Source organism: Mus pahari, chromosome 21 (genome assembly GCF_900095145.1).
Source record: "Mus pahari chromosome 21, PAHARI_EIJ_v1.1, whole genome shotgun sequence".
Classification (NCBI taxonomy): Eukaryota; Metazoa; Chordata; class Mammalia; order Rodentia; family Muridae; genus Mus; species Mus pahari.
In genome coordinates this window covers 55,352,994-55,371,917 of record NC_034610.1, presented here as the reverse complement: position 1 = coordinate 55,371,917, position 18,924 = coordinate 55,352,994, and the positions used below count along the sequence as shown (strand labels likewise).

Genomic DNA, 18,924 nt, shown 5'->3' with positions numbered 1-18,924 from the left:
ACTTACAGAGCTCTGTGAGAACTGAAGGAAATGACCCATGAGTCACCAGAGTCCCCTCAATACCATCACTGCTCAAGATCCTCACAATTATTAAAGGAACAGCTACCAGGCCTTTCCGTCAGATCCAATTCTGCCTCACACAGAAAAGTTCTTAGTTGTTGTTTTTTTTTTTTTCATTTTCAATGGTAATATGAGAAATATTTTTGCATGCCTGTATGTGCGTGCATATAAAAACATAGAGGCCCAAAATGACATTGGGAGCACTCCATGGAGACTTTTGTCTGTATATATTAAGGCAAGGTCTCTCCAAGAACTGGAAACTAACCTGCTTCTCCTGGGGAATGTCCCTGTCTTTTCTCTTTGAGGACTGGGTTTACAGGTAGTCATCACACACATGTGGCCTTTGTGCAAGTTCTAATCACCAGAAATCCTGACCTTATACATATTATCTACTCAGTCATCCTTTTAACCAAACAGAGAACTTTCTAATATGGTGTTTCAAAAACAGGGCTGTTTCTGCAATAGACAAAGAATTAATTCATATGAAATTAAGCCATCTGTCACTTTTTCACAACCTGTTAAACAATTCCCACACCACCAAAGTCTCAGTAAAATGAAGGGTTTCTGCAGCAGCCTGACCCAATATTTGTCTCTACTATGGTGGAAAAGACTCTCCTCTATTTTTTTTTTTCTGACACATGAAACTATTCAGTTTCTAATCAGAACAGAGAAACTAGAAAAGCCTAAAGAGTCAAGTAAAAATGAATATACCATCAAGAAGAGAAAGGAACTTAAAATATTTCCTCAAAAGAAAAAAGTACTTTTACAGGATACTTGAGTAAAAATAGTATACCCCTGTATCTCTTCGACAATAGGCGTGAGGCTGAATTGACAATAGGAGTGAGGCTGAAATTTAAATGTGTCATTGATAAAGGATAAAGTGGTGGCATGTTAATAGTTAACAATGGTTATTTAATGGGCTGTATGTTGCAGTTAAATTCACAATTACATTTACAGATGAATGGCATATTTGGCAGTCACCTAATCTTTCTTCCTGATTTAAATTGAGTATAACTGATAGTATTTTATGACTTGAAATAATATACATAATTTATCAGTGTCTTCAGGAAATATAATAACATGAAATATCATGGTCCTCTGGTAAAATTCATGCTTTATATAATCAGGTTCATGTATTATAGTGCATGGAACAGGATTAAGTGTTGTGTGACTACCATATAGAACATTAAGTCATTAGTTTGATTTTTCCAAGAAGTTTTGATTATCCACTGTTTTTCAAATTACTCTGGATTTTTGTTCCTTTTTACATCATTTTAGAACAGACTTTAAATATCCTCAGTAGGTTACCTGGTGGTCTATAGTGATATTTCTCTGTCTATTGTCTGTAGGAAAGACACAGCTTCTATGCTACAAAATGCTAAATAACTAAACACTGGAAAATGAAGATAAAATGGAGTTGTTGGTGGCATTTCTTCATCCCTACAAACAACATATTAATCACCAAACAGAATTGCTGAGTAAAATATATGGCTGAATATTTCCAAAGGATAATATAAATAGTTGTAAATAACTTAGTGCAAAGGCAAAAGGCAGATATTGGAGTAGAGTATGTTGTAACTTAGCAGGAAGCATAGTCACAGAGGTCCTGCGTCTAGTTTAGTTTGTTTGCTACTTAGTTCACTAACTACTAATTTTATTTCTTCTATCAATTCTATCTACTCAAAAACTCATTCCTAAACCGAGAATAGTAGCACAAATTTGTAATTTCAATACTTGGAGAGGCTGACACAGGAGGATTGCTGTGAGTTTGAGGCAAACTTGGGCTGCGCAGTGAGTAACAAGTCTAGCAGAGCTATACAGAAAGACCTAGCCTTGAAGAACCAAACATTTAAAAATAATAGTTTTTCACAATATTTTTCTCGTTGAGATCCATGGAAAACCAGGTGTATAAGGGTAAATACAGAACAGGTGTAATCAATGAATAACAACCAGAGTGCAGTGGTGTGCAAGAATGTATAATTTGTACTATGGCTTCAGTTCTGCCTTGACATGATAAATAGAATCGTTTTGAATATATTCCTCTAGTACCAATGGAGAAACAAACATAAAAAAAAAATGTAGCCTCAAAATACTCATCACTCCAGTGCCAGTGCAATAGCATGACATTGCCTGAAAATAGTGCAGAAAACAAAAATGTAAAATGTACTGTCTCAAGAAGAAATTATAGATCTATTTAAAGAACACTGAGCAGCTGGCTGAACAGCCTACCACCTGTAACATTAACTATTGATACTGGATTTTGATATAATGTTTAACATTTATAGAAAAATAAAAATTCTCCAAGGAGTCAATACTGCCAAACTTGTTTATCAAACAAGAGACTTTGGAAAGAGCTAATGAGGCCAGTTAGTCACCATTTCTACACTTGAGCGAAGGTCTGATCAGAATGGGGGAGAAGTAATTGTAGCAGCTATCTGAGTGGCTAGCTACAAAAAGCCCCAGAGTTTTTACTTTAGCCACTGTAACTATGGCCAATCAAAGGGACATCCAATAGCATTGGTGGAATGTATAAAGGACTAGAATTCTTCCTTAGCCCTCACCCTGGCATATTAGCTGAGAGATGAAACTATTACAATATGTCATGGTAATAAATAACATCTAGTTAGCTTGATAATTCTTTGATTAAGACTTAATTTTCCTTACTTCTCATACAGTTATTCAAATTACTCTGCATTTTTTGTTTCTTTTCACACTGTTTTAGAACAGGCTGTAAACATACTCAGTAGACATTTTTATTTTTCTCTGACAGCATGTACATGGCATGAAGATTAGCAAAATTGACCAATATCTGTATCTGTTTATATTTGAATATATGTATATATATATGTATATGCATATGTATATGTACATATGTGTATGTATGTATGTGTATGCATTCATTTTCTATATAATCTATCTATATCCACACATTCTATTGAAAAGTTCTCTTGAGGCAAGGAGAACCAGATGTTGAAGCAGATGACTCTTTTAAAAGTCTAGTAGATAAAGCTTTGAGGAGATTTTCTTGCCCTGTTACAAGGTAAAAGTACTAAGTCAAAAGAAGCTTCAATTAGTCTCTACTTTATATCAGTCCTGACAAAGCTGACTGGACTATGGCGAGAGCATCAGTAAAACTGGACCACCTCAAAAGGACTCTAGTGTATTTATCTGCGCAAACCCTAGCCTCTTACAATGACTGAAATCTTCAGTGGATCCAGATATGACAATCTAATTTAAAATAGAAAGTAATTCTCTTGCTAGTATGGAGAATCCAGGGATTATACAACCTTATACTTAAGCACAGACTCTCATCTTTTCTCTCATTTTCATCTACCTCTGTCTGCTGCCCACAGTTTACTGATAGATGCATTAAACCAGTCTTTATTAATTCTGAGTTTCAGTCTCTAAAGGTACCAACAAAATAAGTCATCAAGAAATCTTTACACAAGCTTATTTACAGAGCTTAGAAATCTGTCGCATTTTTAAATAGAAAGATTATTTCTTCAAATGAATAAAGAAACTGCTTTGAGATAAACATTTTTTCATTGAGATAAATTGTGTAAGTTAAGAATTCAATGCAGAAAACATATCACATTCCTGACTAGTTATGTAGTAGGGAGGAATTAAAGGTAAATGTTTTACAAAGGTGTACAAAAGGCAGTTCAAAAAGAAAAGACTTGCTAAAGGGAGAATGGTAATAACAGGATAATTAAATGAGACATACAAAAGAAGTAGAAGTAAAGGAAGCTGGAAAAGTTCCAAGGCCCTGGAAATGTTTTCCTTTACAGTTACAGGTTTGCCTTATCTGGCATCAATGGGAAGGAAGGCTCTCGGTCCTGTGGAGACTTGTTGCCTCAGCATAGGGGGATGCTAGAGGCATAAGGCATGAGTAAATGGGTGGATGAGCTCCCTCTTAGTAGAGGCTAAGGGAAGGGGAGATGGAATGGGGGGGGTTGTGGAGGGGAGAATAGGAAGGGGACAAAGAAATTGATTGATTGATTGATTGATTATTAAAAAAAAAAAAAGCTTTTTGTTCTAGATTCCATATAGTCATAGTATAGGATTTGCCCTGTTAAGTGAATAAGGAATACAAGTAGAATTATGGTAGACAAGAGACTTAATGTAATTTAGTGACCTAAGCTATAGTAAATGAACCCAGGATTATGTCTGAAATCTTTTACTTTTATCTCTAAGCATCTCTAAACATTCTGAGCTCTTTAGATTTTAAATGTGTTGCTTCACCACTGCTGTGTATGTTGTGGTATTTAAGGTAGCCTAATTGGAAATGTTCTTATCCTTTGGAAACCTAAAATATTTTATACTTATAAAAATTATTATTTCACTGTGTATCTCACCTTATTTTCAAAGAGTGCATTCATCAGTACACTGAGCTGTAGTTACACAAGGGAGAGAATATTTGAAACAATCCTACACTGGATGTTTGTTTGTTGGTTGGTTGGTTGGTTGGTTTATGATGGGTTTCTCTATGTATTCCTGGCTGTCCTGGAACTTGCTCTATAGACTAGGCTGGCTTCAAACTCAGAGATCTGCCTGCCTCTGCCTCCCAGTAATGGGATTAAAAGCATGTGCCACCACTGCCCGACATATTTCTAATATTTTAGCACAAAAAATGATGAACGTTTGAGGAACAAGAATGCTTATACATACTTGGACATTAATGGACATATCCATTACTTGGATAACAATGTATCCATGTTGTAAAAATAATACAGTATTCTATAAGTTTGAACAATTTTATATTATAAATTTTAAATAAAAAATCATGAAAATATAATTTTGATAACTAGTGGAAAAAATCATTGTATTAACTAAAATTGTCATTTATCTGATTATTTTGATTCAACATGTGAAGACATGATTTTATTATATTCTCCATGTCCTATATCTATAAGTTAATACTATAATCATTACCTGGTATATGCAGTATAATTTTATATATCATAAAATCCTATTTCAAGTATGTATAAACTACATAGAGTTTATATTATCATAAGTGTTCATAAAGCCAATGGCTTAATGTTAATAAAATATAAGCTAGACTACAATGGTAAGTATTAATCACATTTTATTTCTTTTTCAATAATAACAGGATCTGATTTTACCCTAGTGTTGCCATATTGTAACTGAAAATATACTTTATATAAAGTCCTTCTAAGCTTCATGGAATAGATGTCCCTATATCAGTATTTTGTTTACTGCAGTGATCTATAGAAACTAGTTTTCCCTACAACTCAGAGAGACTTAATCAATTGAATTTTATGTGTATATGATCCTTAGGCAATATTAAAATTCTGTATTTCCACTCATATCAAATACATAATGGAAAAAAGCTATAAATTATATAATGGTCAATACTGACATGTTATGCTGTTTGTTTGCATGATTAGAAATAGTTTGTTTCTTCTCTTTACCAAAATTCCACTTGTAATAATCTATAGGTATATATTAAATACTAAAGAAGAGTCAACACTTAAGATGGTATACTCATGAAGTTCCCTTTCCCTAATTCTCTTTAATTCAACAACACCCCCATTATTAATCTTGTATTTTAGAGGAGGAAATGGAGACCTAACAAATCAAGAGATTTGACAAGTTGTGTTTCAGGTGACCATTGGGACCTGAATTAGAGAACCTGAGTTTTACTTTAATAGCAAATTTAGTGCATTATATTGCACTCTAAACAATATAAGTAGGGCAAAATAAAATATGGATCAAAATAACCCAGATGAAGAAAGAAAATTTTTACTTAATGAAATTGTAAAGGGCTACACATAACTTGACTGTGTTCTTTTTAGAATATAGTTCTCCACGTTTCTTTTAAATCTAGATGTCAGGGATACCTCTACAATGTGTGAACATACTCTGGGATGACAGTATATAGTGCTTGGATTTTACAGTATTACCTGCCAAGTCGCATGTGTATAAGGTATAAGGTATATAATGAGTATAAGGTGTAACGCTGCAATAACTCTTAAATTTCATTACTGAAGTCATTGTTTTAGATACACTGGTTTCATCAATATTTTGCAATTCCCCTCTAATCTAATCCCATTATAAAATGTACTTCCTGATCTTGCTCTATGCAATGTCACTTTTCTGTTACATTTCTGTTTATATATTTGAAAGGTTTTATATCAAGTGTGAGTTGTACTTGATTAGAAGATTTTCCTACATTTTGTCACTAAAATATATCCATTTATTTTCCAGTGTTTTCCAATATTGATCTACCACCTATTTATTCTGTCAACATCATTGTCTTGGTAACATATTAAATTCACAATCGAGGTCACGACCTTTTTAATTTTCTCTTTCATTCATGTACAAACAAAGTTACCAGTTGGTATTCATCAGCATTTAATCAAATATCTCATTGGTCTTTCAATTTCCTCAAATACACATTATCTTCTGGACAGCAGAAGGAAGTGATTTTTTTCCTCTGGAATTTGTGAGGACTAGAATATGTGCTATACAAATCAACTGTATGAATAAGCTATTCTATTACTTAGTTTATTTCCTCCTACCACTCCACTTATTAAAGAAAGCATAAACTTTTATTATATTTTGTGTTATACTATTTTAAAATTTTAACTGTGAATGTTAGATGTGAGAATATAAGCGCTAGCTCTGTGAGTCCCGGGAATCAACAGATAGTTAAGCTTTGCATGAGGCAAGTTCACCAACTGATATGTCTGTCTAACTCTTCCTTTAGTATTCCTAAACCCTTAATTGAGTTCAATCTGGGATTAATGAATAGCAAAAAAGTACTCATAATTTTCTATCATGAATTATTCTACTATTATCCTAGACATCCCATTTCTTACATCACTTCCAAATTTCACACCGTGGTTAACCACTTACTAATTAAAAAATTAAGTGTAGAAATGAATTATATACAATTTGTGAAAACACATACAATGTTCCTTGCAATTTGACATGCAATAAGCATGTTATTTAGGACTAGAATCTTCACATGTTCCCCTCAATTACTGGATAGTAAGTGTATTCATTCTTCTACTCTGTGCATTACAGTGAGCTCAGATAGCTGACTCTTCAGTATGGGCCTACTCCAGACCCTAAATTGTTCCCTGTGAATTTCCTGAAAGCATCTTAATTTTCCCCATCCACACTTTCAAATAGGACCTTTCCCTTCCTTCAACTTTCCTGAATGTTCTTTGCAGTTTCATTTGTGATATATTTAAACAATGGAGTACTACTTAGCTATTAAAAAACAATGAATGTATGAAATTCTTAGGCAAATGGATGGAACTGGAGAATATCATCCTGAGTGAAGTAACCCAATCACAAAAGAACGCATATGATATGTACTCACTGATAAGTGAATATTAGCCAAGAAACTTAGAATACCCAAGATACAATTTGCAAAGCACATGAAACTCAAGAAGAAGGAAAACCAAAGTGTGGATACTTCATTCCTTCTTAGGGAAACAAAATACCCATGGAAGGAGTTAGAGACAAAGTTCAGAACTGAGACTGAAGGAAAGACCATCCAGAGACTGCCCCACCTGGGGATACATCCCATAAACAACCACCAAACCCAGACACTATTGAATATGCCATTTTGCTGACAGGACCCTGATATAGCTGTCTCTTGTGAGGATATGCCAGTACCTGGCAAATATAGAAGTGGATACTCACAGTCATCTATTGGATGGAACACAGGGCCCCTAATGAAGGAGCTAGAGAAAGTACCCAAGGAGCTAAAGGTGTCTGCAACCCTATTAGAGGAACAACAATATGAACTGACCAGTAACCCCCAGAGCTTGTGTTTCTAGTTGAATATGTAGCAGAGTTTGGCCTAGTAGGCCATCAATGGGAGGAGAGGCCCTTAGTCTTGTAAACTTTATATGCCCCAGTACAGGAGAACGCCAGGGCCAGAAAGCAGAAGTGGATGAGTTGGGGAGCAGGGCAGGGGGAGAGGGTATAGTGGACTTTCAGGTTGGCATTTGAAATGTAAATGAAGAAAATATCTAATTAAAAAGAAAGAAAGAAAAAAATAAAGAAGAGAGACTCTCAGGTGTAGAAGATACACAACAGTCAAAGAAAATGCAAAAAGCTCCTAACCCAAAACATCCAGGAAATCCAGGACACAATGAAAAGGCCAAAGCTAACAATAATAGGTATAAAAGAAAGCAAAGATTTCCAACTCAAAAGGCTAGTAAACATCTTCAACATAATTATAAAAGAGGCTGTGCAGTGGTGGCACTCACCTTTAATTCCAGTACTTGAGAGGCAGAGGCAGGCAGATTTCTGACTCCAGGCCATCCTGGTCTACAGAGCAAGTTCCAGGACAGCCAAGGTTACACAGAGAAATCCTGTCTCGAAAAAACCAAATACAGAAGTGGATGCTCACAGCCATCGATTGGATTGAGCACAGGGTCCCCAAAGAAGGAGCTAGAAAAAGTACCCAAGGAGCTGAACGGGTTTGCAGCCCCATAGGAGGAACAACAATATGAACTAACCAGTACCCCCAGAACTCACAGGGACTAAACAATCAACCAAAGGAAACACATGGTGGGATTCATGGCTCCAGTTGTATATGTAGCAGAGGATGGCCTAGTCAGTTGTCAATTGGTCCTGTGAAGGTTCTATGCTCCAGTATAGGGGAATGCCAGGGCCAGGAAGCGGGAGTGGGTGGGTTGGTGAGAGGGGGTAGGGTGTGGAGATAGGTGGTTTATGGAGAGGAAACCAGAAGAGGGGATAACATGTCTGGCAAATACAGAAGTGGATGCTCACCGTCATCTATAGGATGGAACACAGGGCCCCCAATGGAGGAGCTAGAGAAAGTACCCAAGGAGCTGAAGGAGTCTTCAACCCTATAGGTGGAACAACAATATGAACTAACCAGTACACCCAGAGCTCATGTCTCTAGATGCACATGTAGCAGAAGATGGCCTAGTCGGCCATTATTGGGAAGAGAGCCCCCTAGGTCTTGCAAACTTTATATGCCCCAGTACAGGGGAACACCAGGGCCAAGAAGTAGGAGTGGGTGGTAGGGGAGCAGGGCAGGGGGAGGGTATAGGGAACTTTCAGGATAGCATTTGAAATGTAAATAAAGAAAACATCTAATAAAAAAAGAAAAGAAAAATATTGTAAAAGAAAACATCCTTAACCTAAAGAAAGAGATGCCCATAAACATTCATGAAGGCTACAGTACCTTAATACACTGGACCAGAAAAGAAATTCCTCCTATCACATAATAATCAAAACACCAAATGCACAAAACAAAGACAGAATATTAAAAGTGGTAAGGGAAAAGGTCAAATAACATATGAAGGCAGACCTATCAGAACTACACCAGACTTTTCTATGTGGAGAACATTTTGGGCCACTTGGTGGGAGTCTGACATTGGCCAAGGTCAAGGATGTGGGCTTCAGGTAGAAATCTGACATTGGCCATGACAGGAACATAAACTCAGGCAGGAATCTGCCATTAGGGCATGATAAGGAAGTAAGTTCTAACTTTAGGCTATAATAGGGAAGTAATGTAAGGCAGGAATTTAATGTTAAGGTGTAACAAAAGAAGTAGGTGTCAGGGAAGATTTGGGGCGAGAACTGGGAAGTGGGCTCAAGTATTTTGGTCATTATGACAAGTCCTTTTAAACAACTGTCATGGCAGTAATCACAGAACTTTGCTTACTGCCTTGTTAGTTCCTTATTGTACTGCCCACCCTTAATACTTGCATATAATTAAATTGGTATTAAAAAGTGGATTGGGAAAATTAAATTTACCTTCAGTCTCAGAATTGACTGGGGTCATCCTACAGTATTGTCTGTCTTTTTTCTTCTAATCCTCACTCCCATGTTGGAGAACCTGTTGACTGACTGAGCATGCTTCGTCACATTTTAACAGAGACTGTAAAAGACAGAAGATCCTGGGAAAATGTCATGCAGATCCTAAGAGTACACAAATTCCAGCCAAGGCTAATATACCCAGCAAAATTCTCAAATATCATAGACAGAGGAAACAAGATATTCCATAACAAAAACAAATATAAAATATATCTTTCCGGATGGGCAGTGGTGGCGCACGCCTTTAGTCCCAGCACTTGGGAGGCAGAGGCAGGTTGATTTCTCAGTTCAAGGCCAGCCTGGTCTACAGAGTGAGTTCCAGGACAGCCAGGGCTACACAGTGAAACCCTGTCTTGAAAAACTAATATATATAGTATATCCAAATGAAAAGCTAATATATATATATCAGTTTTTCCAAAAATCCAGCCGTACAAAGGATAATAGATGGAAGACACAAGGAGAAAAACTACACTCTAGAACAAGCAAGAATGAAATCTTTCAACAAACTCAAAAGAAGATGTCACACAGAAATAATTCCATATATAACAAAAATAACAGGAAACAACAATCACTGATCCTTGATATCTTTTAATATCATTGGAATCAGTTACCCATTAAAAAGACATAGACTAACAGATTGCATATGTAAACAGAATCCAGCATTTTGCTGCATGTAGGAAACATACCTCAGTAATGAAAACAGATAGTACCTCAGAGTAAAATGATGAAAAATATTTTTCAAGCAAATGGTCTCAAGAAATATGTTGGAATAGTCATTCAAGTATTGAATAAAAATCAACTTTCAACCAAAAGTTTTCAAAAAAGATCAGGAAGGACATTTCAAACTCATCAAAGGAAAAAACTACTAAGATGAACTCTCAATTCTATACATCTATGCTCCAAATTCAAGGGCACCCACATTCATAACAGAAACTTTAATAAAGCTCAAAGCACATATCATGCCTAACACAATAATAGCGGGAGACTTCACCCCACTCTCATCAATGGACAGATCATGGAAACAGAAACTAAATGGAGTCACAGTGAAACTAACAGAAGTTATGAACTGAATGGATTTAACAGAATATATATATATATATATATATATATATATATATATATATATATATATATAAAATTTTATCCTAAAACAAAAGGATCTCAGTACTTCTTGGTACCTCCTCCAAAACTGACCAGGCCTCAACAGATACAAGAAGAGTGAAATAATTCCATGCATCCTATTGATCACCACAGTCTAAGGCTGGTCCTCAACAACAATAAAAACAATAAAAAGCCCACATATAAATGGAAGCTTAAGAATGTTCTACTCAATAAGAACTTGGCCAGGTGAAGAAATAAAGAAAGGACTTAAAGACTTACTGGAATTCATTCAAAATGAAGGCACAACATTCCCAGACTTAAAGGACACAATGTAAGCAGTGCAAAGAGAAATACTCATCACTCTGAGTGTCTCCATAAAGAAACTGGAGAGAGCATGCACTAGCAACTTAACAGCACATCTGAACGTTCTAGAATAAAAAGAAGCAAATGTAGCCAACAGGAGTAGACTGCAGGAAATGATCAAACTCAGGGTTGAAAACAACTAAGTAGAAACAAAGAGAACTATACAAAGAATCTCTAAAACCAGGAGCTGGTTATTTGAAAAAAATCTACAACGTAGATAAACAATTAGCCAGACAAACCTGAGGGCACAGAGAGTATATACAAATTAACAAAATCAGAAATGAAAAGAAAGACGTAACAACAGAAACATAGAAAATTAAAAATCAAAACATCAGGTTCTACTATGAAAACCTATACTTAACAAAACTGGAAAATCTGGATGAAATGTACAATTTTCTAGAGAGGTACCAGGTACCAAAGTTAAATCAGGATCTGATAAACCATCTAAACAGTCCAATAACCTCCCCCCCCCAAAAAAAAGAGAAGCAACATTAAAATTCTCCCAACCAAAAACCACCCAGGACTAGATAGATGGTTTTAGTGCAGAACTCTATCAGACCTTCAAAGAAGACCTAATACCAATACTCTTCAAATTATTCCACAAAGTAGAAACAGAAGGAGCACTACCTAATTCATTCTATAAAACCACAGTTGTGCTTATATCTAAACCACACAAAGGCCCAACAAAGAAAGAGAACTTCAGACCAATTCACTTTATGAATTGATGTGAAAATATGCAATAAAATTCTCAAAAACTGAATCCAAGATCACATCAAAACAATCAGCCATCATTATCAAGTAGGCTTCATCCCAGGGATGCAGGGATGGTTCAATATATGGAAATACATCAACATAATCCACTATATGAACAAACTCAATGAAAAAACAAACAAACAAACAAACAAAAAACACAGGACCATCTAATTAGATGCTGAAAAAGCATTTGGTAAAATTTATCACCAATTTATGTTAAAGTCTTGGAAAGACTGGGAATTCAAAGTCTATACCTAAACACAGTAAAAGCAATGTACAGCAAACCAGTAGACAACATCAAACTAAGTGGTGAGAAACTTGAAGCAATCCCATTAAAATCAGGGACTAGACAAGGGTTCTCATTCTGTGCATATTATTCAATATAGTACTCAAAATTCTAGCCAGACCAATTAGACAATAAAATGAGGTCAATGGGATAAAAATTGAAAAGGAAAAAGTCAAAAATATCAGTATTTGCAGATGATATGATAGTATACCTCAGTGACCCAAAAATTCCACCAGAGAACTCCTAAACCTGATAAACAACTTAAGCAAAGTGACTAGTTATAAAATTAACTCAAACAAGTCAGTAGCCTTCCCCTACTCAAAAGAAAAACAGGCTGAAAAAGAAATTAGGCAAATGATACCCTTCACAATAGTCACAAATAATATAAAATGCCTTAGTGTGATTCCAACCAATCAAGTGTAAGACCTATATGACAAGAATATTAAGTCTCTGAAGAAAGAAATTTTAGGTCACAGAAGATGGAGATATCTCCCATGCTGATGCATTGACAGGATTAATATAGTAAAAAGACCATCTTGCTGAAAGCAATCTACAGATTCAATACAACCCCCATGAAAATTCCAACTCAATCCTTCATAGAGTTGGAAATAGCAATTCTCAATTTTATTTTGAATAACCAAAAACCCTGGATAGCGAAAACTATTCTCAATAATAATTTCTGGGAGAATCACCATCCCTGACCTCAAGCTGTACTACAGAGCAATTGTGATAAAAACTGAATTATATTGGTACAGAGACAGGCAGGTAGATCAGTGGAATAGAGTTAAAGACCCAGAAATGAATCCACACACCTATGGTCTATTGATATTTGACAAAGAAGCTGAAACCATTTAGTGAAACAATGACAACATTTTCAACAAATGGTGCTAATTCAACAGGAGGTCAGCATGTAGAAGAATGCAAATTGATCCATTTTTATCTCCTTGTATAAAGCTCAAATCCAAGTAGATCAAGGACCTTCACATAAAACCATATACACTGAATCTAAAAGAAGTGAAAGTGGAAGAGGCTTAAATACTTGGGTACAGGGGAAATTTTCCTGATCAGAACACCAATGCTCTAACTAAAATCAAGAATTGACAAATGGGACCTCATAAAATTGAAAAGCTTGTGTAAGGCAAAGGACTCTGTCAATAGGACAAAATGGCAACCAACAGACTGGGAAAATATCTTTAACAATCCTAAATCTGATAGAGCAAAAATACCCAACATATACAAAGAATTCAAGAAGTTAGATTTCAGAGAACCAAATAACCCTACCAAAAAATGGGGTACAGAGCTAAGCAAAGAATTCTCAACTGAGTAATATCAAATGGCCATTAAGTACCTAAAGAAATATTCAACATCTTTAGTCATCAGGGAATGCAAATGAAAATAACCATGAGATTCTACCTTACATCAGTCAGAATGGCTCGATTAAAAACTCAGGTGACAGCAGATCTCAGGGAGGATGTGGAGAAAGAGGAACACGCCTCCATTACTGGTGGGGATTCCAACTCTGGAAATCAGTCTAATGGTTCCTCAGAAAATTGGACATAGTATTACCTGAGAACTGAGATGTACCACTCCTGCACATATACCCCCAAAATACTCCAACATATAATGACACATGCTGCACAATGTTCATGGCAGCCTTATTTATAATAGCCAGAGGATGAAAACAATCCAGATGTCCCTCAACCAAACAGTGGATACAGAAAATACGGTACATTTACACAGTGGAATACTATTCAGCAATTAAAAACAATGACTTAATGAAATTCACAGGCAAATAGAATGAGAAAATATCATCCTGAGTGAGGTAACCCAGTCACAAAAGAACACACATGTTATGTACTCACTGACAAGTGGATATTAAACAAAAAGTTTGGAATACCTATGATTCAACTCCCAGACCACATGAAGCTGAAAAGAAGGAAGACCAAAGTGTGGATGCTTCAATCCTCCTTAGAAGATGGAACAGAATACTCAAGGAAGGAAATATGGAGACAAAGTGTGGAATAGAGACTGAAGGAAACACCATCCATAGACTGCCCCACCTGGGGATCCATCCCATATACAATCACCAAATGCAGACACTATTGTGGATGCCAAGAAGTGCTTGCTGACAGGAGCCTGATATAACTTTTTCCTGAGAGGCTGTGCCAGAGCCTGACAAACACAGAGGTAGATGCTCACACCTAACCATTGGACTGAGTACTAGGTCCCCAATGGAGGAGTTAGAGAAACAACTAAAGGAGCTGAAGGGGTTTGCAGCCCTTAGGAGGAACAACAATATCAACCCACCAGAACCCGGAGAGCTCCCAGGGACTAAACCACAAACCAAAGAGTACTTATGGAGGGACCCATGGCTCCAGCCACTTATGTTGCAGAGGATGACCTTTTGGGGCATCAATGGGTGGAGAGGCCCTTGGTTCTGTGAAGACCTGATGCTCTAGTGTAGGGGAATGTGAGAGGGGGAAGGTTTTAGTAGTGGGTGGGCGTCTGAACACCCTCATAGAAGCAGGATGAGGGGAGATGGGATAGGAGGTTCCTGGAGCGGAAACTGGGAAACGGGATAACATTTGAAATGCACATAAAGAAAATATACAAGAAAAGAAATGAAATGAAAAGAAAAGAAAAGAAAGAAGAGAAGAGAAGAGAAGAGAAGAGAAGAGAAAAGAAAAGAAAAGAAAAGAAAAGAAAAGAAAAGAAAAGAAAAGAAAAGAAAAGAAAAGAAAAGAAAAGAGAAAAGAAACCTACATCAGTTACTGGAATTAACTTAATGTTCTAGAGTGATAAGATTCTAAAAATCATTTAAAATTTTAAGAACTAGATTATTATACACTTGCTTCAGGTATGATATGCTTGATAGTATATGTATGTGCAAGTTATAATTAGCAGTTTAGAAAGACTTTCACAAACCAGCTAAGAAAATAAAGTATAGTTGGTTTTAACAGTCAGCTTTCATTCAGAGAAGTCTATGCAATTTTTAAATATTATATGAATCATAGTACAAGGAATAAAGTTATTCATCTTAATTAAGCTATCCTTATCGTACTTTGTAGAAAAATATGAAGGAATAGAGGTGTATTGGGGTGATTAAAAGCCTTTCTTCACTGCAGAGATATGAGCCAAAGTTAAGTAACTCCTTCAGTGTTTTTCTGGAATCACAAAAGACTATAAATAAGAAAATCTAAATGTTTTAGAAAGAAAGGACTTAGTATTTGAGAAGTGATGTATATTGTTGTGAATTTTATCTACTATCTGAAAAACAAGAATATTTTTCTTTATTATAAGCCTTTTCTTCTAAGTTTACCAGGAATCATATCAAGTGACTCATTGCTTCACTCCAAGATATTATTACAAATATTTGCATTTTTATGTATGAAGTTATTAGCATCTTTAGGCTTTCAGTTGACTTCATTTTCAACAGGCCATGCAGCAAACACAGGTAAAATTAAAGGGCCCAGCACCAGTTATCATTTCTGTATTTTATTGTCTTTATTCTAGGTATGCACATGCATTATGCAAGTTTTTAAATGAAAATACAGCTTAGTACAGACAAAGCTGACAGTCTTAAAAACAAAAGCTATTGAGACAGACAACAATAAGAATTGTTTGGAATACCTGGTTTTAAATCCCCATGGACAAACATGTCAATCATATACCGACAGAATGCATACTGATCTGACAGAATAGAGAGAAAGAAGAAGCAATGAAAGTATGTCATCACCATCTGACTTTTCTACATGAAGACACAAGGTAACAGAACAAGCAAAATGGCATACATCTATTTTGACTACTACTTATTTCTGTGAAGGAATAAATTGTGATTTTATGAGCATGCAAATGAAAATACATCACATGCATAATATCCCACTCATTATCTATAAAACCTCTTAAATATAGAACAGAATTATTCATGGTTATATTAGGGTAGGAAATACTTGATAATTCAAAATCCTTTCCTTGCTTTAAAGCAATTGTTCTCGTGTATCCTTGTGAAATGATTGAGAAGGAAACATGAGGTACACTAAAGAAAACTCTCCAATTAGGAATGTTTCCAGCTGCTGAATCCAGGACCTCTGTTGGCTATCCAAATGAGACTACTGGTAGTTCTAGAATAAGGCACAGAGGGCAAGTGAATTGTAACCTGTTAGGGTCCTGTTCATGGAAATTCTCCTTATCAGAAATGTGATCTGGAGAATTGCTCAACAGCAGCAAATGATAGAAATAATAAACTAACTAATCATTCTTGCTCTTGGCTAGTCTGTATTCTAGAGAAATAAACCAACAAAGTAACCAGATGTTTGATGCAGGCACAGTACAAAATGGTTTCAGGAGTTGGATTTTTTTTTCCACTTTTTAATTAATTACAACACATAGAAATACATATTATTGCAAACTTTGAATTCTCTCATGGTCATTCTAATTCTAATATCCACTGCAAAAGACTTCATAAACTTTATCACAACATCTTTAAAACTTACATTATTATGATCCTTGTACATAATGATTTACATATTAAAACCTTTTATTAGGCATTTTTATTAACTCACCAAATGCATACAAAGCTTTAGCACAAAGAAATTTTATTGCATTTATATATTATGACACATTTTATTTTTATCAAACAGAAAAGAACTGTATTTATTTTACAGGAATAAATAACCAAGAATATTTATTTTTGAAGCTCTGCTGGGTCTTTGTCATCTTTAAAATAATAAATATACTTACTATAATAAATCTTAAAAATAGAATCCTTTTCATCAATACCTAAATAAAGGTGAGTCAAAACTTATAATGTTTCTAAAGTTTATATATATATATATTCTGGTTGCTGAAATGAGGTAGTCCATTTTTAGAACAGCCTACAAATCTACTTGTTTGTTGAAGCAATTCCAAGGATGGTTTCTGTCTTATCCCAGGCTCTGGGACATCTATGGTGTTAGACAAAAGTAACATTAAAATAGGTACTATTTTCTCCTTCCTAGACACAAGATTCTGCTATAACCCAGGATAAGGATTTTTTTTTCTTTATATGGACAATATGAATTTGAATTAGTATGATATGCCCATCTCGCCCCCCCCCCCTTTTTTTTTGGATCTCATCTAACATATGGCTACTCCTTCCTAAAGCTCAAGAATATTTCACAAAAAGATAAAAAATATGCCAGAATGAATATATAGGATCCGTTACTCACAAAATTGTAATGCCATGGGTGTATTGATAGTATGTGTGTTTAACAATCCCCCACATTGTATAGTTAGAGTGATGGCTAGGAGTTAGATACTACACAGTCTGATGACTAGGGACAGGAACCTCAGATAATCAATATGGCTTCCTCCACACAGTTTAAAATCAGCTTGGCATCCTTTTTCTCCCTCCAGTAGGGCCCCCTACTGGTAGACCAGTGTTCCAGGTTCACAGCCTGACTAGGCTGTGCCCTGAAGTTGTGAGCCTATCTGTCTTTGTCAAACTGACCAGTCCTAAATGAGGTGATAAAAACCTCTGAAGGACTCTTAAAACCCCTCAGTGTTAGAGGAGTGATGAAACTTTGGCTTCCAGAGTTCCCTTCACCCTCTATAGAACATCTCTCTTTGAGAGTGCTCTGCAGGGTGCTTGCTTCCTCACCTTAAATAAAAACATCACCTGATCATTCTAAGACTTCCCCCACCCCAACCCGCTTCCACCTTGCACTCCAGATTTTTCTTAAATTTTCATTCTTCAACTGGCATAGAAAATACATTTGATCAAGACACCTAGACAGTAGCAATAGCATACAGAATATCACTCTCTACAATGCCCCCCTTTTCTTTTTTTCCTTTTCTTTTTCTTTTTTTTTCCCCTACAAAAATCACTACTTGTATTTTAAATTCCCAGAATAGCTTTTTTTTTCTTTCTATTATTATCTGTCACCTCTGTCAGAAGTTTATAAGGAAGACACTACTTATGATACAAAAGGTTTGTATACCTCCGTACACACAGATGAAACACTGCTTTCTAGGCCCAAGCATAAAATGGAGGTTCCATCCTGGTTACTTTCAAGTCATGCTGAATGATTTTCTGAGCTAACTAAAGATGCCCTTCAGATTTCCTCATTAATTGTTATGTTTTCTTTAGTTTCTTGTTACAATTTTCTTTCTTAAAGGGTGATTTGATTTCATAGTATTTTAGAATCCAACTATCCATATAGTGAATTTTCCTGAATCTATTTCACTGTATCACAGTGAAATAGTCATTTAAGGTATTTCTCCTTATTATATTCTTTTATAGAATATACATTCATATGTAAAATTATTTTAAAAGACAATACTTTATATTTTCAGTGCTCAAGATCCTGTAATCATCTTGAAAACAATAGGTTCAAATTTCAAAGGTTTTAATCTGGAGGTGTATATATAAAATTAGGTTGAAATGAATGAAATTCCACTCTGGAAATCAGTCTGGCGGTTCCTCAGAAAATTAGACATAGTACTACCGGAGGATCCTGCTATACCTCTTCTGGGCATATACCCAAAAGATC

The 18,924-nt window shown here is 35.5% G+C and overlaps 1 protein-coding gene across 1 annotated transcript in view; it reads right to left on the bottom strand.

Moving 5' to 3' along the window:
• Positions 1-18,924, bottom strand: part of Trdn (triadin) — a 398,410-nt gene that overhangs the window by 268,239 nt on the left and 111,247 nt on the right. The window contains exon 9 of the mRNA XM_029532915.1: positions 16,025-16,084. Coding sequence (XP_029388775.1) covers positions 16,025-16,084 — 60 coding nt within the window. The remainder of the gene's footprint in view (positions 1-16,024; positions 16,085-18,924) is intronic.